Below are 24527 nucleotides of genomic sequence, written 5' to 3'. Positions count from 1 at the left end.
TAAAAGACAAGCACACTCCAAAGTGTCTCTCAAGAACCACAACTCTAGTTCTACTGGCTCGATTTAGCTACAAGAACATGCATGTTCTGAAAACACACTTCCACGAGAAAACTTGACAACGTAGAACCAGCGACTTGTCGACGTGCTTTCAGCAAAGCAAGGCGTCCCGACAATGAAAGGTCGGGTTGGCACTATCGAAGCTTTGATGACCTTTATTCACCATGGTCCTTCAAAGTCAATATGACTGCCTAGAACGAGCCAAAGTACTCTGCCAAGAGTCATCTCACGTAGTGTTGCAGGGCATTAGTTCCTTCGGGGACAACGATATTCTTTGCGTCAAATTGATGAGAGACAAAACAACAACGACCAGCCAGCGTATGTATGATGGTAGAAATTGCAAAGTGCATCTTTGTATTATTGTTGAAGGCCAGGCGTCCGAGCTATTTATAGTTCCTTATTTCCCTCCTTCTCCGTGGTTGTCGACGCAGCCTTGGCCTTCTCGTCGCTTCCTTTCTCGCCAGATGCGACCTTGACCGGAACGGCCTGCTTGACCTTGCTCTTCCGCATGCCCAGCCCAAAGACAACGAGTGCCGTTATGGCATCCTTGATCAGCACCACAAAGCCCGTGCATGCGAGCTGCCACGAAGCTATGCTGACGCTGCCCATGGGCGCGCGCGGGAACGACACGAGCCACTCTGCGTAGTACGGAAACCAGCCGTATGGCAGCCAGAACATGGGGACCTTGGCGTACCAAAAGGGGAGAAAGTATCGCAATCCCTGAGTGCCCACCCAACGGATTCCCGTGATGTATTTGTCAAAGTTGCCTTTGGTCGAGTCGAGTGCGGCTTCTGCAGTTTCAGGCCAAGGGAATCGACTTGTCAGCTATATGTATCCTTTCCAAGTACTTTAACATACTGAAAGCGCGTAGGTCGCCCTGTGCTTACTCTTCTTCTCTAGTTGCTCCAGCAGCTTATCGTGCTGTCTGCGCAGCTTTGCCCACTTTGCAAACTCATCCTGACTGCTGGTAGCGTTCAGCTCACGGCGGACTTTGAGGTAATCCTGCTGGAGCTTCCGTTGCTCTGCAAACTGTGCCGATAGCTTTGTGGGCAAAGCATTGAAGATCCTCCATAGCTGTTTGATACCGACGACAAGAGTTAGCTTGGGAATCTGAGTGGTCGCAGGGGCGGGACGGTTGGGCAGCGTCTTCGAGGTGGCTTACCAAGTTGTTGATGGTCGCCGCGCCGATCGTATTGATTAGTTCGACCGCGACCTCGATGGTGAAGATCAGAATCAGTAGTGAAGGCATCTTTGGGCTCTGGGCTTCCTTTCGCTGTTGGCCCAGGGCCTTTGTTGTCGCGTGCTTGTGGCGTGTGGTCCACGAAACGAGGGGTATAAATGGACAGACACGGTGTGGTTTTTGGTTTCTTGTGCAGGGAGCGTGGGCTTGCCACGAAGCAGCTTGCAGCTTACCGGTAGACCAGAACAGCTTTGGTGGGCCCCGCTTCTAGACCAGCCAACACGTCACTTTGAACGCCTCGCCTACCCTGCATCAAAAAGGACCAAAAAGGTTCCCACCGCCATCGATATCACTACCTGGTTTGTTTGTCCTCACTTTACAAACAAAAAAAAAACCCCTCGGCATGGCGGCTGCTCAGGGACCGGCTGCAGTATCTAATCTGGGTGACTGCAATGTAGCCTATCAAGCTATCGCAGATGTTCTTACTCACCGTCCCCTGGCGGAACCAGGTGAAGACCAAGCACAACTGCTGGAGATTGAGATTCTTGGCCGAAGCCACCCAGTTCCTCCAGGCTTGCACATACTCCAGGATGAAAATGCTGTGGCTGTACCCAAAACCTCGCTCGTTGCGGCTTTTATAGAAGCCCGGAGGAGATTTTTGCAGGTGGCGCAGGACATTTCTCAACATGAGTCCCAAGTCCTCGAGGCCACGGCCGTGATGCTTCTGTTCGACCCGGAGCATCTGACGGCCGCAAACACGCGCAAGAGGATTTTCCTGCTGCAGGCTCGGCGAGGCGGCACCGCTGATTGTTTTGCTCCACTGTTATCCCGGGAGATGTGGCTCGTCGACTCGCTTCTGACGAGCCGTCTGAACCGGCATACGAAATCTCCCACGCTGTGGGGTCACCGAAGATGGTTGATCTGGATGTGCATTACTACATGGGGCCTGCCGGTTGATGTCTACGACAGTTTTGTCAAAGTGGTGATGGTCTCGGCGGAGAGGCACCCCAGGAATTATTATGCCTGGAGCCATGCACGATATTTGATGACGCTGCATACCAGTCAGTCTAAAGACAAAAAGTGCACAGATCATGGTCGGGAAATCCGCAGGATCACAGAGGCTGTGAAGAAATGGGTATTCCGGCATCACAATGATACATCAGGGTGGTCATTCCTAGAGCATCTCAGTGGCTATATGCCAGAGGAGGAGTGGACGGTCATCGTCAAGGAGACCGCAGAGTTGGCCATGTCGTTGCGGTGGACAGGAGAGTCTGTTTGGGTATTCCTACGTTCAGCTGTTGCCTCTGGAAGATCGGGGTCGGCTGGCAAGGAGAGCTTTGCAGCGGCAGTGGAAGCTTTGCATTGCACACTAGCACAGGAGCCCAAGAGACTTGAGACTGTATGCAAGGCTGAAGACTGGGTTCAGACCCACGAGGTTGTGGCTCTGGATGCATATAGATAATACATGCGCGTTCGGAATTTCACTGTCGTCAAAGTAAGACTGGCTGACCATATTTCCATGTGGCATATGGTGACTGTCATAAATATCCTCAGTAGGGCACTGGAGCATGACACTTTGATTCACGGCAGGTTGACGACGAGGCATATTTATAAATTAGAGCGACCTGAATGTATAAGGATGTTACATTATCAAATCCTTCGCGCCAATTTCTGGCGTTGGCACGGCCAAGACGCCAGAGCCCGGCAGCTTTCAAAATATGTCAATGTTCACAGCGGACCGGGGAATAAAGAACCAAGCACTTGATTGGTGCCCGTCATCTTAATATCGGGAAGGCTTTGCGAGCGGCAAACGGTCAACTCGGATGGACATTTTGGACCTAGGACTAGACTAGACCATTGTTTGCTTGGAGATATACTCCACATATTGATTGCGCCTCACAATAAGTAAGGTAGGTATGTAGGTTGAATGTAAGCCATGAAGAGGCGTTGGACGTCCTGCACAGCGAAATTGATGGGCGCTAATTAATTAGGGTCTTGTCGGATATTATTGTCATGGAGACGGCAAATCCTTCCCGCAATGCTCTAGTCAACTGGAGAGTCTGAAGACATCATCAACGTTTCTTTTTCTTCTCTTTTTGGAAATCCTGTGTGACGCCTACGAAGTAACAGTGTGCAGAAGACATTTCGGTTGCGAAACGTCATCGACGGCGGTGGACTTGTCTCGCCTATCTTGGATATTTGGTTTGATATACCTAGGGTAGGTAGATAGATGTGATTAGAAAAGGATTATGGTGATAACAAGCTTGCCATAAGGGAAGGCGGCTGTTTCGGCGACCAGGAGACGTGCGAATCGATACCTCTCTGGGTAATGAGCTACTGCAGGTCAGGGGCTAGGAGAGATTGTAGGCGACTGATGGAACCCTTATTTTTTTTCTTGGCTTTTTTTTTTTTTTTACAGCCTTTTGGGAGCCTTGAAAAGTACCTATTAATTTGGCGCCGAGAAGCAACCGTGGTTTGCGGGCGTCGTTCAATCCTTTATTTAGCGCACCCGCCTACCCTGAATCAAAGCTAACAATCAGATGGCGGGTTTGACGTGCGGATGATGATTGGTTCCTTTTTCGATTCCTGTTCATTGGTGTTGATCCAACGTTGAACATGCGAACCGTCTCGCTCCATTCTTCAAGATTTGTTCTTTTGTACAGCAGTAGTATGAATTATTTGCAGTAGCGCAGAGTAAAGTTAATATTAGATATTCTGAGATGCAAAGACATTATTCATTCATTCCGTCTGTGTGCCCACTGGGTCGTCGAGGAAATAATTCCGAGTATACCACGTGCATAGCAGCTCATTACAAGTAATGATTCGCGGTTCTTGAATGTGCAAGTTTAACCCATGCAATAAAAAATATCAAAAAAAGAGAGCAATAAGCTGGATAAAGAGTCTCCACCATTAAGTCTACTACTACGAGTGCTTGGCGCCCGTGTGGGGTAAGAAGGTCTGTGTGTGGTGGATTTGGATGGAGAACAACCAACCACCGCGAGAAAAGCATTCCATGGGTGATTTTGCGCAATCTGTGGGGGGTTCGTGGGTCTCAATGCTACCAGGACCCACCCTGAGCCGATTTGATGATTATTTTCGACAGTTGACAGAGTCAGTTTTGTTTTTCTTTCCCATCTTTCGTTTCTTCAGCTGGGACAGGGAAGATAGCTAAGGTTCATGAGGTACCTGCAGTAGACTTGAGGTAAATTCTGCAAAAATTCCAGCCGCGAAACTGGGATGTGATTGATAGAGAATTGATTACAAGCAATAAACTAATCTCCCTTCAAAGCCCTCGAACAAAAAGGGTGCGATCCCTTTTTTTTTATTTAATATTTTTTATTTTATTTTATCGGAAGGTCGGCAAGGTAGACCAAGCCAAATTTGGGAAATTGACAAGCGCGCGATCCTTGGTTTACTGTCATCATCCATGACCTCCGTCTTAGGCTGCATTCGCCTAGCGCGGTTGACCATCGAGCCACCCAGGGTCTACTGTATGCAGTACTAATGTGGACTTCAAGTACTACCTATAGATGTACGTGACCGCAGCGGCTTTATCGACATCCTTGTCGTAATGGAGGGTAAGGGGCGGTTGTGTAGCTGCACAGAGTCGCTGTTTGTAGCTTCGTATCGTCTAAATCGACAACGAGTCCACCGACGACGTGACCCCCTTTCCACTCTTATTGGTGCCCCGCGCTCACTTTAGCCAGCCAGACCAGCCTTCTTTTACCACTTACATTACTTGGGTTCCCTTCGACCTCCTCCCTTCATACTTTTTGCCACGCTCCCCCCCCAACCTCATGAGGTCCGACCGACCCAAGAGCTGGCTTTCGTTTCTATAATAGCGACCAGTAGAGGCATAGTTTTGTTTACTTTTTGTTCTTTTTTTAAAAACTGGTGGCATTTTGATTTCATCCGTTTTTTTTGTTTGTCCATCTTTCTCGTCTAATTCTGGGGGGTTTGGGTACCTTACCTATCTACATACCTCCCTAATCAAGCTTGGTGGATCTATCTCATCAGCTGGCAATCACCCTCCTTTTCATGCCTGGCATCACTCTGCCCTCAGTTTTTTGTCTGTCTCGGCCAGCGGAACGAAGCTCAACATTACCGCCGCCACCATCATTGGCTCTTCTTTGTCTCGCATAGGAAGTGGTGTTCGTGTCTTGCATTGTCTGGCGTTTCCCCGTTTCTCCAGTTGCAATCCGGCCCGGATACTATCTTCCGGCTTACACAACATTCCTGTGCATCTTTCCATCTTGGCATACAGTTTCTCTCAGTCTCTCTTTTTTGCATTCAACCCTTTTCCAGCATCAGCGTTTCCATTCGGGCATTCAACCTTGTTACCTGGTCCCCCGACCTCGACACATCTGGTCTCTAATCAATGCGGCCTACATAATCATTAATTATCCTTGGTTCATCGGGGGGAGAGTGAGGGAGGTCCTGGGGTTGGATATTGGTCGACCGACGTTTATCTCTACAGCAGGACGACCCAACTCGCATCGGTCTACTGCTGAGAGAAACATATTCCACATCTGTCGGTCCCTCTCACAATGCTTGCTATATATCTCGCTTGTTTGGCTCTTTGGGTTACTAGCAGTCGTGCTTTCTTCCCTTGGATACCATGTGAGGACAACAACAGCTGTGAGGATCAGCAAAGTCGGAGACGAAGCCTTGAAAGTGATGGAGTTGTAACGTTCCCCATCTCAGTGAGGGCGTCCAATGTAAGCTTTATGTGACGGGAACCTGTGAGCCACGTTCCTGTGCAACCATACTGACTAGTTGTCACACCACAGAACGAAGCAGTCCAGTCCCATGGGGAGAGTATATCGCGAATAGCTCGCTATCTCTCTGCCAAGTATAGCCAGGCAGCCTCGTCTGGAAACGACGAGCAACATGAAGGATCAGACTTGACCAAGCGGCAGAATAACAGATACACGATATCCAGGGCTCAGGATCCCAAGGCTGCGAACAGTATACCACTCAACCAGGATGGGACCGACTTTTCCTACTTTGTCGATGTCGGCTTGGGCTCTGGCCCGAAGCAAATGCTGATGCTGTTGGATACCGGTGCCGGCACAACATGGATCATGGGCTCGACGTGCAAATCAAGCCCGTGCACCGTCCACAACACTTTTGGACCTGACGATTCATCCACCTTCAAGGCTGTAGCGAAGAGCTTCTCGATCAGCTACGGCAGCGGGTCGGTTTCCGGATCGCTGGCACAGGACACGCTCTCGCTCGCTGGCAAGAAGATCCCGATGACTATTGGTATTGCCAACGTTACATCCGACCACTTCAACCATTTCCCCTTCGACGGTATCCTCGGCCTATCCATGGCCAGCGGCGCCACGGACAATCTGCTTCAGACCCTCAAGAAGGAGAAGGCATTCAAGTCCAACGTAATGGGGGTTTATGTCAACCGCAACTCGGACGGACCCAACATGGGCGAGGTTACCTTTGGTGGAACCGACTCGTCAAAGTACACTGGGGATATCACGTATACCACCGTCCCGGACAACGCCGGGGGTGTCTGGGCCATCCCTATGGGAGACTTGTCATACGATGGTAAGAAGGCTGGCATCTCGGGTAGGCGGGCCTACATCGACACGGGCACGACATACATCTTCGGTCCACCTGGTGATGTCAGTGCTATTCACAAGCAAATCCCAGGTGCAAAGAGCTCCGATGGGGTGACCTACACGGCACCTTGCAACTCGAACAAGTCCTTGACCGTCTCCTTCTCGGGCACCAGCTACACCATCTTCACGGGCGATTGGCTGCAGGCTCCCAATTCTGACGGCGAGTGTGTTAGCAATCTATATGGTAACGAGGTCGTTAAGGGTAGCTGGTTGCTCGGGTCAACATTCCTCAAGAATGTCTATGCAGTCTTCGACATGGACCAGACCCGCATCGGCTTCGGCCCTAGATCTGTTCCACCTCAAGTCACATCGACCACGAGCGCCTCAGGAACACCGGCGGCGACCTCGGCGCCTCTAACACACGGCCCAACGACTCCAGAAGCGACCGGTGTTGCTAGCCCTGCTACTGGCGGAACGTCGACATCGTCAACAGGGTCGGCCCGGCCCTCATCCAACCAGCCGCAAAGTCCAGCTCAACGCATATATTCCTGTCCATACATGTTGGCTGCATCATTCCTTATTGCAGTAACGACAGCATCTGGGCTCTCCGGATAACCTAGTCGTCGGCTTATTCTCTTTTGAAGAAAGAATAAAAAAAATCAGCATCGAATGTCGATATTCAACCAGAAGGCATCCGCATAATCAGCATAGCCAAAGTGTGTCATGGATTTATCAGCAAAAGAAATGAGAAAGAAAAATAAATGAGTAAAGCAAGGGCCAGGGCATAGTGAGGGGAATATTTACTTGTTGCAAATCAGCATGTGTATTCCATAGCACCGTGCCATTTGCAGGTTGGCATCCATGGCGGACGATGGAACAGTTTCGAGATGAGCGTGTCAAGTGTAGTTTATTGTAATTATGATACCCACCCGGAAGGGTAAAGAGAAGGACAAATAAAACAGTCGAATAGCGACTGAAAAGCTGTTTGGATAATACTGTCCGATGCTTGTGTGCCAACAAGAGTGCAATGAGATGTACATTTGTGCGCACCTTGAAGTAAAGGGTACAGAAATGTCTTTGGCTAACGAAAATCGTTCTAGTTCTATCCAGCCTAGCGGGAAAACTCCTTTTAAAGGCGTGGCATAATTCTTGGCTTGATGCTTTTCAATAAATAAATAAATAAAAAAAGACCTGCATCATGGGCGCAGCTGGCTTTCAGAGTCGAAGATGGTTGGTTGCAAGGTGTCTGCGGGTGTGCAGCAATTAACCGTGAGCGCCAGGGGGATTGGGATTATGTTTGGCACAAAGTACCCGCCAATATGCGCGGCGGCTGTTAATCTGTATCAAGTGGATCCGACTCCAAGGTAGGTTAGGTAAGTAAGGTACGAGGTTAAGCTAAAAGCGCACCGTGAACTTGAACAACCAAAAAACGCTCTGACAGGCGAACAGGGATAAGGGCACTAACATTACGATTTCCCTGCGTGTCAAGTTGACTCCTGGAAACGAAGAAAAAGACCCTTAAATGTCCGTCTGGCGGAACTGGACCTCCATAAGAGGTAAAATATTTGATACCTGTCGAGTTACTTTTTGTCTAATCGTCTCTTACAAAGTACGGCATCTAGTTCACAGACTTCGGTTGTTCGGCAGAAACAAAGAAACAATCCTTGAAGCAGATAGACGCAAGCAAAAGAGCAACTTTGACCTCCACAACAACCCAACTCGAAGCATTGCCGATCCCAAACAGCTTACTTACCAACTCGTATTGAAGCACACGCACATCCACATACAAGACACAACACAATTGCCAACCCGGACTCTCTTCTTTCGCCGACAATCCCCAATACGCACAATCCGAAACGAAGTTTGAGCAGTTACAAGAAACTTTGAAAAAATTTCCGGGGCGGCATAAGATGCGCTGGTGATGAACGGGCTGCCAATGGCCAAGGCCAGATCTTCGTTCCTCGGAAGCAGCAGCTCCACGCCGCGTGCCAACGACCACGACGAGGACATCGGCCTGCTGGCCTCTCACAATCAGGATGTTGCGCATGCAGAAGCCGCGATAACATCACCCAGGTCGGTTCCGGGATACTCGGAGCAGCAGCAACAACCTCAAATGCAACAACAAACTTCAGACTCGAAACCGCCCTCGAGGAGACCACTATCCCTACAAAACACAGAGCGCCGGCCATCCGCTCTTCACTCCCCCAACCTTGCTGGCGAGTCGCGCACACCTCGCACGCCGAACCGGGTACGCTTCGATCTGCAGCCCATCGTGGTTGGCGGGGGCTTCGACGCTGCAGCAGCCAACAATGGCGGCCGGGCATCCAACGGCAACGCCCAAGGGGGTCCGGGACAGGGACTGGGGCGCGATTTCAACCATCCACTGCTGGCGCTATCATCCCCATCGTCGCGCTCCAGCCTCGACAGCTACGACAGCGAGTTCGACGTCGACTCGGAGCCCGAAAACACCGAGACGGAGCGCCGCCTGCCGCTGCTCACCAACATCGAGGCGCCCTCGGTCTCGTTGGCCAACACGGACTGGGTCGACGGCGGCGGTGAGTGGGCCGAGGAGCACAACCGGCCCAAGAGCGGCCTGCGCGCCGCCTTTATGAACATGGCCAACAGCATCATAGGCGCGGGAATCATTGGCCAGCCGTACGCTTTCAAGAACGCAGGACTGCTGGCTGGCGTGTTCTTGCTCATCTCGCTGACCGTCGTCGTTGACTGGACCATCTGCCTCATTGTCATCAACAGTAAGCTCTCTGGAGCAAACAGCTTCCAGGGGACGGTCGAGCGCTGCTTCGGCAAGCCCGGCCTCATCGCCGTCAGCGTGGCCCAGTGGGCTTTTGCGTTTGGCGGCATGGTGGCGTTTGGAGTCATCGTAGGCGACAGCATACCGCACGTCTTCCTGGCAATATGGCCTAATTTGCGCAGCATACCCGTTCTTGGGTTGCTCGCTGATCGCCGAGCCGTTATTGTGATCTTCACGCTGGGAATCAGCTACCCGTTGACGCTGTATCGTGACATTTCCAAGGTGCGTGCGTCAATTTGTGGGAGCGTTGATCAGGATGGCTCTTGTCATTTTCTGTTCTGCATACTAACCAAGCGCACAAAATGATAGCTCGCTAAAGCAAGCACCTTTGCTCTAGTGAGCATGCTGGTCATTGTCTTTACGGTCGTTATCCAAGGTCTTTTAACTCCCAAAGAGCTGAGGGGATCCTTTGACACGTCACTCCTGACGGTGAATACGGGTATAGCTCAGGCCATTGGCGTGATATCGTTCGGTAGGAAAATTATCTTGATATATTATATGTGACAAGACGTAATGCGCCACAAACCCCTGCTGACACTCCGCCGACTTATTCATGTCACACAGCCTTTGTCTGTCACCACAACTCCCTCCTCATCTACGGATCCCTGGAGAAGCCGACGATAGACCGATTCTCGCGCGTGACGCACTACTCGACGGGCGTGTCGATGCTCGCCTGCCTCCTCATGGCACTCGCTGGGTTCCTGACCTTTGGCGACAAGACGCTGGGCAACGTGCTCAACAACTTCCCGGCCGACAACACCATGGTGACAATTGCGCGGCTCTGCTTCGGGCTCAACATGCTCACCACCCTGCCGCTCGAGGCCTTTGTGTGCCGCGAGGTCATGTTCAACTACTACTTCCCGGGGGAGCCCTTCAACCTGAACCTGCACCTCATCTTCAGCTCTGCCATCATCGTCAGCGCGATGGCCTTGAGTCTGATGACGTGCGACTTGGGCGTCATCTTTGAGCTTGTCGGATCCACCAGCGCCTGCGCCATGGCATACATCCTGCCACCGCTCTGCTACATCAAGCTGGCGAGCCGAAGCTGGCGGACATATTGCGCCTGGGCCGTCGTCGTTTTTGGATGTTTGGTGTTTGTTGTGAGCTTGTTCCAGTCCTTGGAGAAGATCATTAGCGGTAAGTCGACCTTAACTTTCTTTGATTCGAGATCTTGTGGCTGACATGGTACTATTTTGTCTTTGTTTGATCAGGTAACGGAGGGCCGGCCGTCTGCATGTAGACCAGTTTTGGGGAAAGACGATAGTGTATCATTACTTTTTCTCACTATCTAACAGCTAAACTAAACCGTGATGCTGACAGAGCATGTCTGCCTGCTGTTGTATTCTATGCCGGCCATTACATGAATATAATATTCTTTTAGTGAACATCTACTTTGATATCTTCCGGGACATGCCATCAATGAGGCAGTGGCAGTGTTGGACAAACGCAAGTGATCAGCCCACCTGCGTATCGTCATAACCGCCCTACCTTTCCTGGCCAATCTGCCGTTCAAGGGTCTGCCCGGTGCGGGGTGCGGGGGTGAGGAGTTGTATGCCAGCAAAGGTCAAAGTTTAGAAGAGGGTGGGCAGGTGATTAAGTAGGTAGGTACCTTAGGTATACCGTATGCCCTGCATGAGTGTGATGCAGCTGCCATGGATAATCGTCTTCAACAAGGCGTGTCAGTGGAGACCATATACCTCAAAGTACCTCAAACATCGCTATTTCTGGTCTGATAAAGGAGCCAACTTATTCTTAGTCCGATAACACAGGTCCGATCAGATGCCTCCGACTAAAAGAGAGAGAAAATGGCTAATGCTCTTCACTTGTTTTTCTTTTTTTTTTTCCCCTTTTTTTTCCCCTTCTTTTCTTCCTTTTTCATCTGTTCTATTTTATCCCTCACCGCATGTTCAGAACAGAACATTTCTCTGCGTCTTCTTTCCCTCCTGAAAAGTCGGGTCACTCGGGACTTTGTTGGACGTAAGGGATCCACGGGGGTCCCCTAGCTTTGCATTCTTAGCATTTAAAGCCCCCTCGAAACGGTCCAACGGGATCGCGCGGATTGGAGAGCAAAGCAGTAAACGGCAACTGCTTGATCACAAAGGCCCCCCCACACGCAAAAAAAGAGACAAGGTTAGTGCTGCGTTGTTTTTGTACTACAACTTATTGAGTTCATGATCTCCGCGCCGGGTTCATGCAAGTAAACTCCGGTTCAAAAGCTAGATGATGCACTTCTACTGGTGTACCGGTACATAAACGACCCCCTTAAAAAAAAGGGCGTTGTGGCTAGGTACCGCTTGGTACGCACCTTGGTATTTTTTATTATTTTTTCGTCCGACAAATTAGAGAATTGTTTTTATTATTATTCATTCAGGCAGCTGCTCACGAGGAGAGGGGGGCTAGTGTGTCACGGGGGGAGGGGAGAGATAAAAAAAAAAAAAAAGCTACTTCTCACTTGTACTGTACACCAACCACTATATAAGATCTTCACATGACCCCGCTCTCGGGATCCTTCTCTTCAGATCTCACCACTCCCTCCATCGTTCCACCACTTTGTCAATCAAACCGACGGAAAAAAAAAGCAACCCAAAATACGCTCTGTTGAACATTCTTCTCGAAACATTTCACATAAACAAAAAGAGAGAATATCCCACCACTAGCAAACATGCATGACAAGACCTGCCCCAAGTGCGGAGTTGCTTCCGATGGCAGCTCCAAGACGTGCGGCTCGTGCGGAGCTGTAAGTCACTTTGAAGAGAATCAACCCCCTTCATTTATTGCCTAATACCCTCGAAAAAAAAAAAAAAAAAAAAAAAAAAAAAAAAAAAAAAAACTGTTGAAAAAACCCCCATATTGCAACATCCCTCCTGACATCTATACCTGCCGAGCTTATTTTTATCGTTTTCACTTCGGATACTGACCAAGTGATGTGCGTTTCTTGAAACAGAGCTGCCCCGTCTAAGTTCTTGTTGAGCATCTACCATGATCGCGACCACGTTTAATTCCCAGTTTTTCTTGTGTGAGACTTGTTTTCACTTCACACAAACAGCCAGAGGATAACGTCAGAAATGGATCTCAGAACTTGAGTTGTGGCGATTTGGGAGGGTGTTTTATTTTTTTGAGGGGGGTGGCGTTTGGGAGGATGGTGTGAATTCTTTCCTTGGGAATCCGGGGCAGTTCATGAGATGGAAGGGAACTACATGATTGCGGTAGGGCTTGTTTTGTAGTTGTAACGAAGGGATGAAGTGAGAACGACGAGGAAATAAATACCATGAGAAATTTCATGCGACATGATTCAAAATCGATTACACGTATCATGACTTTTAATTGCTCCCTATTCACGTCCTCGACCGTGAACCTCCCGTACATACATATGTCTTGGTAGGACTTTTATACCCACCATACCTACCTTACCTATTCGATGACTGAGTAGCCAGGGTACCTAAATACCTTTATATCGACCTTTTTGATCCTTACAGATGGAAAGAGTGACGCCTGTACTCTGTTAGCTCCTCCAACCTTGACTGACCCCGATGCAACTCATGCTAATAGCAAAAGAAAAAGAAAAAAAAAAATGAACGAAGAAAAATAGGAACTACGCAGGCAGGCAGCGAAATAGCCTTCTTCCCATCTAATAATCACTTACTCGACAATTAACGGAGCCTAGACCGCCTTAACGCGCAACACAAAGCTTGCCAGGACAAGCTGGTGTATATAGAACTAAACGGGATACTTACAGACGGCTATCCTCAGAACCTAGTCGAGGTTTATTTTTTTTTTATTTTTTTTTTTCCCCTCCGTAGGACTTGTCGTTTTTCTTCAACTGGCCTAGGGTTTTCAAGTTAGTCTCCCAAATAGGATGAATGCCTTTAACCAAAAGCCTCTACAATCCAATGCAATCACTCTCTATTACACCGTCAACCAGAAGCACATTGTCACACCCCCTGAGCAGAGGAGGAAAAAAAAAGAAGACGAGATGGGAAAATAGGCCAACGCGGTATGCGGTATTGCTTCGAAATGCACAGAGTAGAACAGAGACGATTCGCGCTGCCTTGCCGAACTGAGAAACAAAAGATTATCGGACTTTATATCCCCGTCCACAACATCCCCTGGGCCCATGCGTCTTTCCTTATAGAAAATGAATCCCCGAATCTGAACGGAAAGACATCACCACCCGTCCCCCGTAACGACCCCGGCTGATGTGACCAACAGATTGTGCAGCTGCTTTGTATGGGGATCTCTCATAGTAACCAGGGGAAATAGAATAAAGACAAGGGTAGAAGAACTAGTGAGAGAAAAGAAATAGTGGTAGGAAAATAAAAAGGTTGCAATAAATGGAACATGTAGACTCCAGCAGCCAGAACCGTTGAACGTTTGCAGAGGCCATACTTATAATCCCGCCTCCTGCCTCTTCCTCTTCTCCTTCCTCCAGATCCATCTCCCAGTATTTCCCCTTTCTGATAACACCTCCGATTGTTTACAGCCGTAATTTCCTTCCTGGGATATGAAATCAAGGCTCGGCTAATAGCTGCCGCGGAGGCTCGGTGTGTCCTGGGTATCACAAACGACGGAAAGGGCTGCGAAAGAGGGGCAAACAGCCCAACGAGATCATGCGGGCGACCGGGGCAGGGTATCTAAATGGTCCGCTCGCTTAGAGGATGAGGCACTTCTTCTTCTTGGTCTTGTGGCGAGACAGGAGGGCAGCTCGTGTGGCATGCTCGAAAACCTCACGGACACCCTCGTTGGTCTTGGCCGAGCACTCAAGGTACTTGTAGGCACCGATCTTCTTCTTAACCTCCTCACCCTAAACGGTTGACAAATCGCATACAGTCAGAATGGTTGCAATATAAAAGGGGGTGCAACATATCAACAGATTACGGATTCAATGTCTGGCTCGTATAGAGAACATTGCAGAATCAGGGGGTGACGACGTACATCCTCAGGTGAAACGGGCTTCTGGCTGGTCTTGCGAAGCTCCTCAATGGTCTTCTGGTCATACCGAAGATCCTTCTTGCAACCGACCAGGATAATCGGCAGGCCGGAGCAGAAGTGGAGGACCTCGGAGATCCACTGGTGATTTAAACAAGTACGTGGTCAGTTACTACTTTGCATAAATATTACCAATGGACGAGGCCAAAGTGGTAAACAGCCGGGGTTGCCAGAGCACAAGAGGACCGGACCGTGTCCGACCGACCGATGATTTGCGCATTACACGTCGATGCCTCAGGGTGGCGGGCGTTTGCTTACCTTCTCTTGGACGTTGTCCAGGGAGTCAGGAGAGTCGATGGCGAAGCAAATCAGGATAACGTGAGAGTCGGGGTAGGACAGAGGGCGCAGACGATCGTAATCCTCCTGGCCAGCAGTATCCCATAGTGCCAACTCCACGTGCTTGCCATCGACCTCTACATCAGCGACGTAGTTCTCGAAGACGGTAGGGACGTAGACCTGGAGTTAGTCGTTGTCAGCGGGGGGCGTCCGACGTCCAAATATTTAAGACAAGGCTGCAGATGGTCGTGAGCAATCTTGATGGAAGAGCTTTGTGGTCGATGCATGCGAGAGCGTAGTCGGTCGATTCAGTGGCATGACCGAACCTGCGTCAAAGAGCCCAGTGTTACGGATAAGAGGCGAACGAGACAACCAGGCATGCCGGAGGCTCTTTGCTTCTTTTTTTTGCATATTTGTTCCTCGATGGCCCCAGGAACCAAGCTCATCCGCGATCGTAGGTGTTTCGGAAGAATGGGAAACGTCGGTGTTAGGGATTCATACCTCGGGGAAGGTGCCCTTAGAGAACACACTGATGAATCGGTTAGCATTAAAACGGAGAATTGACTCGATGAAATCGTGGGATCTCGCTGTAAGATGCAGCAAGGCAGTAGATGGATGATGTTGATGAAAGGCGTCTCGCGAAGACTGGGCGGCGCATAAACAAATAGGACCAGGCAATACGACGAGACAAACCTGTTTCTGAAGTAAAGAGGCGACGATTCAAGAAAAAAAAAGAGAAATCGGAGCACATACATCAACAAACATGTCTTACCGCAGGCACCGTCACCGACGATGACCAACTTGCGGCGAATTTCGGCCATGGCTGCGCGGGTTTAGGATCTGGGAGGAGTCGTGAGCGAGATGTTGTTTTGTTATCTGTCGAAGGGTTTGCTCTAGAGGTACCGACAGAATCAATAGATTCAAAAGCAGCAGCAGCGCTCGATGTGTAAATGAATACACGGAGCGCGCGGATTGGGTGGTGTTGTTACTGTGGTTTGTTGAAGAAAGAGGAGCAAGACTTTGGAAAGGTCCGCTCAATTGACGTTGCGGGTTGAAGAGGTTAGTAGGTGGAAGAAGATGGAGTGACAGCGAGCCGGGCTTTTGCTGGGTGTCAGATTGGCTGGGGGATTGACTTGGATTACAGAGGCAACCAGGACCCTCCTCCAGTCATAGGTTTTCGAACCAACCAGCTGCTCCTCTAATTGGCCCATCCCAGCAGCGGGGATCGTCGAACAGGGGGGCCCTCCAGGCATGAAAAGCTGTGCAAAAGCCCAGCACAGGTACAGTATTATCGTAGGCGACCAGACAGACCTGGAAGTTGGTTCTATTTGATCCATTCCAATAACAACGACGTCAATGACGGTGAAAAGCGAAAGCGACAAGAATAAATAAATTAATGATGGGCCAACGACACCAACGAAATTCTTTTGTTTCTGTTCCATTCATTTTGTCCACCTCATATGGATGTCGGTAAATTAGTCTACCATTTTAAGGTGTACTCGCCGTATGTGTGGTAAGTCCTCCTTTATCCTGTCGCTCTTTGTCTTTTGGATTGACATTTCAATTTGACATTCATACATGCCCTGTGAAAGAAACTGGTTCAATTATGGTTACAGACTGTAAGAAAATAAATAAATAAAAATATGAAAGAAAACAATAAAAGAATCCCTTTACACGAAGTACATACAATCATACAATAGAAACATACCTACATTACACCGCCACTTGCGATAGAAGTATGAACCTTCATTAAGCATTGACTTTATTTGTCGAAGGTCCCTTGTCGATCTTGTTACCTCAACAACCTACCTGGTAGGGAGTTGGTCGTCGTAAGCCTCAACTTAACTTCCTCCTCAAGTACCTTCGGTAACATACGCAAGATAGCCAAGTCATAAGGTGCCTAACTACAACAGGCATTTTTCTGCTTACGACAGACAATACGGATAGATGACCGAGGAGGAGAAACTGTAAGATTCAATGAGTTGCTGCGGTCCATGCTAAACTGTATTACAATGGAAACAAAAAAAAAAAAAAAAAAAAAAAAAAAAAACACCGCGTTAGGGGCTGGCAGGGGTCTGCTTTGGAAATACGAGCCCATCTCGCCTACAATTCAGATACGTCGTAGGTCATTTGGGGGCCCCAGGCTGAGTTCGTCAGAGAATACCCATTCGACAATTCCAGCATTGCCCCAGCTCAACTGGAACCCGAAAATCAAGTCCTAGGTATTATTATAGCCAAGTGCCGGTAATAACCTGACTTGGTGAGTACTACTTCGTAACTAGGCCAGCGTTGGTTGCCGAAAGGGCTGGATGTGCAGCAAACGGACCCGAAAGTAGAGCTAGGGTGGGTGACAAAGTGTTTTACGAAGTAGATGTATACACTTTTGTGAAGTACATAACTGTTTTTTGTGCTTCCAATTTGCTTTCCTTCCCTTTTATTTTCTTGGGATTTCTCTACAAATGGATATCGTGCGATGGATTTTGGGGGGGAAAATATCAATAGGAAAAGAAACATCCGACATCAAGTATCGGGACCAAGTGTCATGAGCCCGTCCGATGTGATTGTCCGAACTGTCAAAATCATCTGCATCGACATAAGCGAAGCAAGCCCCAATGCCAACCTGGTACCTTAGATACCTACCTGCTCCCTATCTACCTACCTTAGGGTTATGTACGTCGCAGGGAGGCGAGCTTGTAAACCTGTCAAACATGCCAAGCGGGATATCGACGCCGGCATCTAGATCTCACAACCACTAAAAACATGACGGACTCCGCTCAGGCACAGCAATCCGTCCGAATGGTTCAAGGTTTCCCATCAGGGGACTTGGTACCGTACATTGACAGGAGGTCAGCTTTCAGCGCGGTGCCATGTCGGATAATACATGACGATGTTTTCTTTGGATTCTCTCGTATGATTACCTAACGTTCTAAACTCGTCTTTCAACAGGTTTGCTTCCACGATGATGTGATGTGATTCAACCCCGAAAGCTCTGCCAAGTTTCGTTCATAGGCCGGTCGGTACCTTGCCTTGCTTGGCTACCTTATGCAAAACCCCATAGCTCCAGTTTATGAGCTCCGTTGTATAGGTCACGTGGAGGTATCCACTTATTTGATAGCATGCAGAGTAAATTACCGAGTGCTTCGAGACCCCTGTACTTTTGAAAGTGGGGATTGTGCAAAGAAATTCAGCCTGCATTGGACAAAGACAGGATAGTATCATATCACGTCCAACAAAAGCGGTACGCGTAGCTAAACAGTATTGAAGCTCCCCAAAGCTTCATACGCGCCGCCAATACGTTATCCAGCCGAATCACGTACTACCGCGGGACTCCTCCGAATTGAACCGATCGAAACTCTCCTACCTACTCGGCCGGGTAGTCCCAAGGGCTTATCCAACAAAAAAACAGAGCTCGCCAAAAAAAGAAAAAGGCAGCGAGCAGAGCTCCCGGGGAGGGAGCTGTTGGTATAGAGCGTTAAGAGAGGACGCATTGGGGGACTACCACAATCTTTAACTTTCAAGATGGCGACACTCGAGGCCGCCGAGCTGCTGGCCAAGCGGACGCTTATGGCCGAGCGCCAGGCCTTGCGACGCTTCGCCAAAAAGGTACCCAGCGACAAGCCCCAGAGACCGATGGCGTTTGTTCGGCAAAATCTTCACCACCGCATGAAGCAGGCCAGCGTGGCACGGCGCGAGGACTGGGAAAAGGGCCCACTGGCTCCGCGCCGAGACGCCATGCGGACATCCATCCCCAAGTTCAAGAAGACGCTCGTGACAGACTTCGAGAGGCAAGGCGCTGCCGCCAACGTGCCTCTGGTCTACGGTGCCGTCGAGAGGGAGGTTGCCCTGCTCGATACTGTCCCTAGCGAACAGCAACTCGAGGAGCGCTGGGCCTGGGCCGGCGGGAGCAAGTTCCCCAACCTGGCCGTGGGTGACCGCGTCGTGGTTGTCGAGGGTCCCTTCAAAGGTCAGATATCCACCATCAGCGAGATCGACCACAATAGAGGTGTCTTGTTCTTGAACGAAGTCGGAATTGTGAGTAAACACACCAAGATATACCTTTCCTAGGCTGGAGGAGGGGAAAAAAACGGCCGGATCTTTTTTTGACTAACAAGAATATGCCAAGTAGATCAACGTCCGAATTCCACCCTTTGTAGAGCCACTGGCCCGGGGCCAACCCGTTATCACCATGCCCTCAGCCATGCCCGTGTCTGCCGTCCGACTGGTCCACCCGATACCAGACCCCAAGACTGGCGAGATCAAGGACGTCGTCATCAAGAACCTGGTAGCCCGCGGCTTCTACCACGACCGACCCACACGGAAGAGCACCTGGTACCGGATGGTGCCTGGCCTTAACATGAAGATCCCCTGGCCCAAGACACCGCCCACCGTCCACGAGGACCACCCTGTCGACACGCTGCGTATCGACGTCGAGAACAAGACCTGGGTCCCCACGCTGACGGTGCCGCCGATGCCCGAGTCCGTCATCGACGAGCTCCGCAACAAGTACTCCAAGTTCCGCACCCGCCACACCGAGGAGTACCTCGCCAAGAAGCAGGCCGAGATCGACGCCAAGAAGGCCAGGAACAAGATGGGAGAGACTATGCTCACCCCCTTGCAGGAGTACAACAAGAAGCAGAGGGAGATCAGGGCCGCTCAACCTGCACCCCAGCTTACGGATGAGATGCTGGCCAAGATTGGAGAAATCATGGCCAGGAACCGGGCATCTCCTCTTTCCAAGGAGGCTGTCACCCCTGAGCCTACGGGCATTACTCTCGAGGAGCTGTCGCAGGCTGTTCAGGACATTCCCCTCAAGGAATAGACGGTGGATGATGTTAAGCCTTCCGGTGCGACGGAGCTTTGTACACTAAAAAATAGATGTTCTTTTTACCAAAAAGCCATGTTTAACTACTGTATACACAACCGAATATCAGAACATATATACCATACACATGGAATCATACGCCCTCATATAGCCTCAAGTGACCTTTTGAAACATTGGACGACTTTGTACTTTTGTCGAGGAGCATTAAGTCACGGGGTGACCCAGGTGTCGTTAGGTATAAAGAGTTAAAAGTCGTCAATCAACGGGTCATCTACCCCAGTAGAGATAATCGCTGGAAAGTAGGTAACACAGGAGGCTCCTGCTTAGCCACTCTAGCCTCCATCGCAGCCTCCAGCACGGCATCTCCGCCCGTCGCTCCGTTCTGCTGTCCGTCAGCCGTCTTCACGTCACTGCCAGGCCACACCTGCTGTACAGCAAGCCGGCATCCCTCGACAACTTCAGCCAACAGAGCTTCCACGGCCCTTGCCTGCTCAAGCATCCCACGCCTAAATAGCCCTGCCACCAGGGCCTCGATCTCGGCGCCGACCGAGTTGACCCGCTCGATGAGCCGACGCGTGCTGTTGACGAGGTACTCTTCCTCATAGACAGTGCCCTTGCGTCCCCTGGCCCGCTTCTTTTCCTCGCGCTTGCGGTTCTTGTGCGTCGCCCGACTGACCCCGGTCCCGGCCGTGCCGATGCTGCCCTCCTTGCCCGTGTAGCGCGTGAACAGGCTCGCGCTTGTGCTGAGCCGCGAGCTGGCCGCGACTGAGACGTCGTCGGGGACATCGCCGTCACCGCCGCCAGATCGCTCGCCCTCGTAGAATCCTAGTGGGTCCTCGGCTGCTTTGCGGCGGAGATCTAGGATGCGAGGGATCTGGGCCTTGAGCTGTGCTTTGCAGTCGGCCAAGAGCTCGGTCGAGGAGGCGAAGGCTTCCGTCAGCCCACTGTCCACCTCGCTGTCGAGGCCGGCCTGACTGTTTGTGGCAGCCAGCAGCATGGCGTCTGCGAAGAGTGAGCCCTTGCACAGGAGCTGGATGGCTGTGGCCGGGTCATTGAGGAAGTCTCGGTGGATAGTTGCGGCCCCGACATAGTCCTTGGCTTCGTTCAAAGCGTCGGCCAAGGACTCGGCAAGCTCAGTCAGGCTACCCTGTGATGGGGGTGGCTGCTGCTTTTGTGCTGCTGCCAGACACTCGCGCCAGGACGACGGGCCAGCGGAACGATAGCAACTCATCGCTTGGGCAAATTTACCCAGGGCCTCGTAAGCCAATCCTGCTTCGCGGTTCTTGGAGTTTGACTCGAGGTATTCGGCATATAGCGCCATCAGCGTGCGCGACTGCTCAGCGTCGTATCGGTACAGACCCAAGGCGGCTTGGTAGAGGCTATGCTTGACCGCGTAATCCTTAACGCCCTCGAAGTCGCTGTCGGCCTTTAGATGTCCAAGGGCCTTTTCGCGATTTCCTAGGTAATCATCAATGGTGAAACAGCGTCGCAGCTGCGAAAGTTGATGAAGGCTCTGCACGAAAGGCAAGTACTCTCGGGGGTCGCGCTGAGATTGCTGGGCTACAAGCAACGCCAGTTCGAGATTGTACAGGCCAAGAGCATTGTCATATAACCGGTTGACATCGACCAGGAAACAGATGTGCTCGACAGCCTTCTCTGCTAGGGCCTCGTTCTCCTTCATCAGTCCCGCAATAACAGATAACCCGTCGTCCAATGCAGGAGGGCTTTTGCAGACGTGGGCCGTTATTATATTTTGAAGGCTTGCTGAGCTCCTGGATTCCAGTTCTTTTAGCACAGCATCGCAGACAGTGTTGACCTTGGATGAGCTCAGGTCCGCAACTGATGCACCCTGTGGGCTTTCCTGAGATGGGAAAGGATTTGAGGCAGGGGCCCATGCGGGCTTGGATCTTTTTGTGTCCTTGTACATTGTTTGGGTAACATCCTCCTCCCTTTACATCCAAGGGTGTTTGATTAGCTTGGTGTGCACAAAACGATTATCGAGATTTAGAGAACGGAAACCCATACCTGAGGGCTGAGAGAAACAAGTCAATGTAGCTGGTATCACCCAGTTGGTCCAGGAAAAGGCCCACGTTGGCAAGAAACTGCTCTGGCCTGTGGTCATAGAGTATATTCATATCCACCCTTTGCGTCCGGCAATACGAAAAGGCTCTCGCGTAGTTTTTGTCGTTGATAAGCTGCCGGATCCCTGCAACAACCATTGCTCTAGGGAATATGGTCTCGAGGTTGCCCCTCGGCATCTGGAGAACTACATTCATGTTGCTGGGTACCGCTGTCACAAGCCTCGCACCTCGCTCGATACTTCGGCACCTTTCGTCAACCTCCGGATCATCTGCCGGAACCTCGAGCTCTGCCAGTTTTTAAATATCAGTTCGATTCAGGAAACAGAGCCATGCTTGCCGAGATAAAAAAAGAATCAGAGTGTGGAGGGTGACTAGAACAAACCTTCGGCACCTGTCAGATGCACCAGCTTCAAAAAGTGGTTGGTCGTCGTGAATATCAAGTGATCTCCCGTGACGACAAAGGATGTACAGTTCTTGGCGAGCAATCGAGTGTTCGCGTAGAGCTGGCCACCTCTTGACATTCCTACAGCCAGGGTGCTATCGTCATGCAGGAGAACTTCTGCCCATGGGAGTTGGGTGGAAAACTTGACGGGGAGCAATGTTTGGCTCTCTGGAGAAGGTTGCAAAAGTCTACCCGAGCGGTCTTGTATACACGGTAATAAATGGGCTCTAGCAGAGAAAACAAATCCAGAAAAGCCCTGTGCGTCAAGCTCACAAAGCAATTCTGCCTTCTCAGATGCCAGCTTGTAAATTGAAGCAAGCGGTTTGCCGCTCTTGGTACTGAGTAAAGCAAGATCCTCCGGGCTCGACATGGCCACTTGCAACGGTGAAGTAGTAACGTATGGGCCAGCTGCATTTAATGGGACTTGGATCGTTCGTTTTGAGCATAAGGATCTCCCAGCTTTGGTCTGCCATTCATATATATCCACGCCTGTGTGGTGCAGCACTGCTAAGTGTGAATTGTTTGGCGTGAAGGCGACGTCTATAACACTCGTCGAAGCTTCGAGCTCAAACATGGCCATAGGAGGTGGGATGGTCGCGGTGCGAAACGGTGTTATCTTGAGGTTGTTTCCATCAATGACTGCAACGGCACCATAATCATGAGGTGGAAGGATAGAGCCCCTGGATATGTGAAATACCCATTCGGTATGGGCCACAGAGTCTACAAGAAAGCTATTAGTTCCGTGTATATGGACTGTATAGAATACCTGACCTCAGCCTGGGAACAGAGTTCAACTTACTCTTGGCACCCAAAGACATGCGCATGGGCTTTTCAGGGTGCCAAGACGGCCTCAAACACGTTGAGACGCATCTTATCTCTTGCTTCAAATACCAGTGATAGTTGCCCATAGTCCACAGCTGAACAGTATCACCAAAGCTCACGGCAAGGACAGTTGAGTCTGGGTTCCATTCGAGATTTATGGGTATGTTGGTGCTCGGCAAGTCAGAGGGGAAACGCATAGCGAATTGGCCGTGTCTCAAGCCATTCCTCTCAAAGAACACAACGTCTACCCGATCGGAGAGCCGCTGTATTCCTGCAATCAGGTTCCCCGACGGTCTCCAGCTAAGGCTTCCTTCCAGAAAGTCAACCGGCTCACTTGCGCTGTCCAGAACTCCTTCTCTTGTGTAAACTCGGATGACCCTGCGCGAGCCCGCCTGGACGCTGTTTATCGCAACATACGCGCCGTCCTCTCGCCAGCTGATGGTGGTGCTGGAGTCTTCCAGGGCGCTCGGTAAACCCTGGTCCACCTTCTCAGGTATGGTGGGATCCCGCAACGCCTTTGCTCCCTTGCCCTGGAACTGTGTCTCCTTTTTGCCCCAACCTACCGAGACATGCTTGGAGGCCTGGAGGTCTTCTGCCGTCATGGTCACTTCGGCAATCGCGTCGAAGCTGCGACTCATAAATATCACAGTATCTGCCTTGGTCGCGAGGACGAGCAGCTCGTCATCGTAGGACCAACGCGCCGCAGCAATCCCGGCGTCGATGGAGCCAGCGATTTCGATGTGGGCGGCCCCGGGAGTGGTGGCATATTGGTCCTCCTGTACTGTGATGACATCTCCTCCAGCAAGGACTATGCATGTTGTGGCATTGTCGCTGAAGTAGTGCAGACTGACAACATGGTCAAATGCTATATCCGGGTGCGGGCTTGGTGCTTCCCAAGAGGCAACCGTGACGCATTTTCTGCACATGAAAAGCGGCAGACGGGAAAGTCAGTTTGTCAGGTTGCTATTGTGCAAAGATTTCCCGTCGAGACAAGGCAGTCTACATACTTTGCCAGGGGAACTTACAGGCGACTCGACCCAGGCTCATCGCTAATCCTTACCAGCGTGATGTTGGAGTCGGCTTCTGTTGGACCAAAAGTTGCTAGGATATCGTCGCTTCCGGCATCCCAGCACGTCGCCGTGACGTCCAAATCTGTCTCGCACACATCGTATCGGAAATTTCGTAGGTTGCGCATGCTGGGCAGTCGTTTGATCGTCTAGCTACCGAAAGTTGAGGTTGGCGCCGCGCCGATGCGCCGGCCCCAGTGTGCTACGTTTGGTTGTCTCAGGAAGCTTGCCTGGCAGATTGGTTGAGCCAAATCAGGCAATTGATACGGGATTAAGTTTGGCTGTCAAATTTTCGTGGGTATTGTTTCTTTTCTTCTCGTATGAAGTAAAGTCCAGCGAGGCGCAAAGCTGCATGTGTCCCATGGCATGTGTGAAATTTTGGAGCTCGAGGTCCGCGATCCGGAGC

The 24527-nt window shown here is 50.6% G+C and overlaps 8 protein-coding genes across 8 annotated transcripts; 5 read left to right on the top strand and 3 right to left on the bottom strand.

Moving 5' to 3' along the window:
- Positions 1 to 387: 387 nt before the first annotated feature.
- On the bottom strand, positions 388 to 1384 carry PgNI_07594 (uncharacterized protein). The gene is made up of 3 exons (XM_031127604.1): positions 1220 to 1384; positions 945 to 1131; positions 388 to 848 (listed from the first exon to the last, which is right to left on the bottom strand). The coding sequence occupies exons 1-3, from the start codon at positions 1304 to 1306 to the stop codon at positions 445 to 447; spliced, it is 678 nt and encodes a 225-aa protein (XP_030981551.1). The 5' UTR covers positions 1307 to 1384; the 3' UTR covers positions 388 to 444.
- A 256-nt stretch (positions 1385 to 1640) lies between these two features.
- PgNI_07593 (uncharacterized protein) lies at positions 1641 to 2699 on the top strand (the record flags this gene model as incomplete). The annotated part of the gene is made up of 1 exon (XM_031127603.1): positions 1641 to 2699. The coding sequence occupies one exon, from the start codon at positions 1641 to 1643 to the stop codon at positions 2697 to 2699; it is 1059 nt and encodes a 352-aa protein (XP_030981550.1).
- A 2304-nt stretch (positions 2700 to 5003) lies between these two features.
- On the top strand, positions 5004 to 7886 carry PgNI_07592 (uncharacterized protein). The gene is made up of 2 exons (XM_031127602.1): positions 5004 to 5955; positions 6028 to 7886. The coding sequence occupies exons 1-2, from the start codon at positions 5785 to 5787 to the stop codon at positions 7426 to 7428; spliced, it is 1572 nt and encodes a 523-aa protein (XP_030981549.1). The 5' UTR covers positions 5004 to 5784; the 3' UTR covers positions 7429 to 7886.
- A 328-nt stretch (positions 7887 to 8214) lies between these two features.
- PgNI_07591 (uncharacterized protein) lies at positions 8215 to 11149 on the top strand. Its single transcript, XM_031127601.1, has 5 exons — positions 8215 to 8369; positions 8436 to 9847; positions 9935 to 10097; positions 10190 to 10762; positions 10837 to 11149. Exons 2-5 carry the CDS (start codon positions 8735 to 8737, stop codon positions 10863 to 10865), a joined length of 1878 nt encoding a protein of 625 aa, XP_030981548.1. The 5' UTR covers positions 8215 to 8369; positions 8436 to 8734; the 3' UTR covers positions 10866 to 11149.
- A 1138-nt stretch (positions 11150 to 12287) lies between these two features.
- Positions 12288 to 12407, top strand: PgNI_07590 (uncharacterized protein; the record flags this gene model as incomplete). The annotated part of the gene is made up of 1 exon (XM_031127600.1): positions 12288 to 12407. The coding sequence occupies one exon, from the start codon at positions 12288 to 12290 to the stop codon at positions 12405 to 12407; it is 120 nt and encodes a 39-aa protein (XP_030981547.1).
- Positions 12408 to 13538: 1131 nt separating this feature from the next.
- Positions 13539 to 15986, bottom strand: PgNI_07589 (uncharacterized protein). The gene is made up of 6 exons (XM_031127599.1): positions 15795 to 15986; positions 15641 to 15727; positions 15389 to 15416; positions 14870 to 15067; positions 14558 to 14692; positions 13539 to 14426 (listed from the first exon to the last, which is right to left on the bottom strand). The coding sequence occupies exons 2-6, from the start codon at positions 15706 to 15708 to the stop codon at positions 14274 to 14276; spliced, it is 582 nt and encodes a 193-aa protein (XP_030980966.1). The 5' UTR covers positions 15709 to 15727; positions 15795 to 15986; the 3' UTR covers positions 13539 to 14273.
- A 2420-nt stretch (positions 15987 to 18406) lies between these two features.
- PgNI_07588 (uncharacterized protein) lies at positions 18407 to 19832 on the top strand (the record flags this gene model as incomplete). The annotated part of the gene is made up of 2 exons (XM_031127598.1): positions 18407 to 18919; positions 19014 to 19832. The coding sequence occupies 2 exons, from the start codon at positions 18407 to 18409 to the stop codon at positions 19704 to 19706; spliced, it is 1206 nt and encodes a 401-aa protein (XP_030980967.1). The 3' UTR covers positions 19707 to 19832.
- Positions 19833 to 19918: 86 nt separating this feature from the next.
- PgNI_07587 (uncharacterized protein) lies at positions 19919 to 24249 on the bottom strand (the record flags this gene model as incomplete). The annotated part of the gene is made up of 5 exons (XM_031127597.1): positions 19919 to 21658; positions 21735 to 22077; positions 22173 to 22952; positions 23032 to 23972; positions 24080 to 24249. 5 exons carry the CDS (start codon positions 24247 to 24249, stop codon positions 19981 to 19983), a joined length of 3912 nt encoding a protein of 1303 aa, XP_030980958.1. The 3' UTR covers positions 19919 to 19980.
- Between the last annotated feature and the right edge of the window lie 278 nt (positions 24250 to 24527).

Source organism: Pyricularia grisea (genome assembly GCF_004355905.1).
Source record: "Pyricularia grisea strain NI907 chromosome Unknown Pyricularia_grisea_NI907_Scaffold_4, whole genome shotgun sequence".
Classification (NCBI taxonomy): Eukaryota; Fungi; Ascomycota; class Sordariomycetes; order Magnaporthales; family Pyriculariaceae; genus Pyricularia; species Pyricularia grisea.
This window is presented reverse-complemented; position numbering and strand designations above follow the sequence as displayed.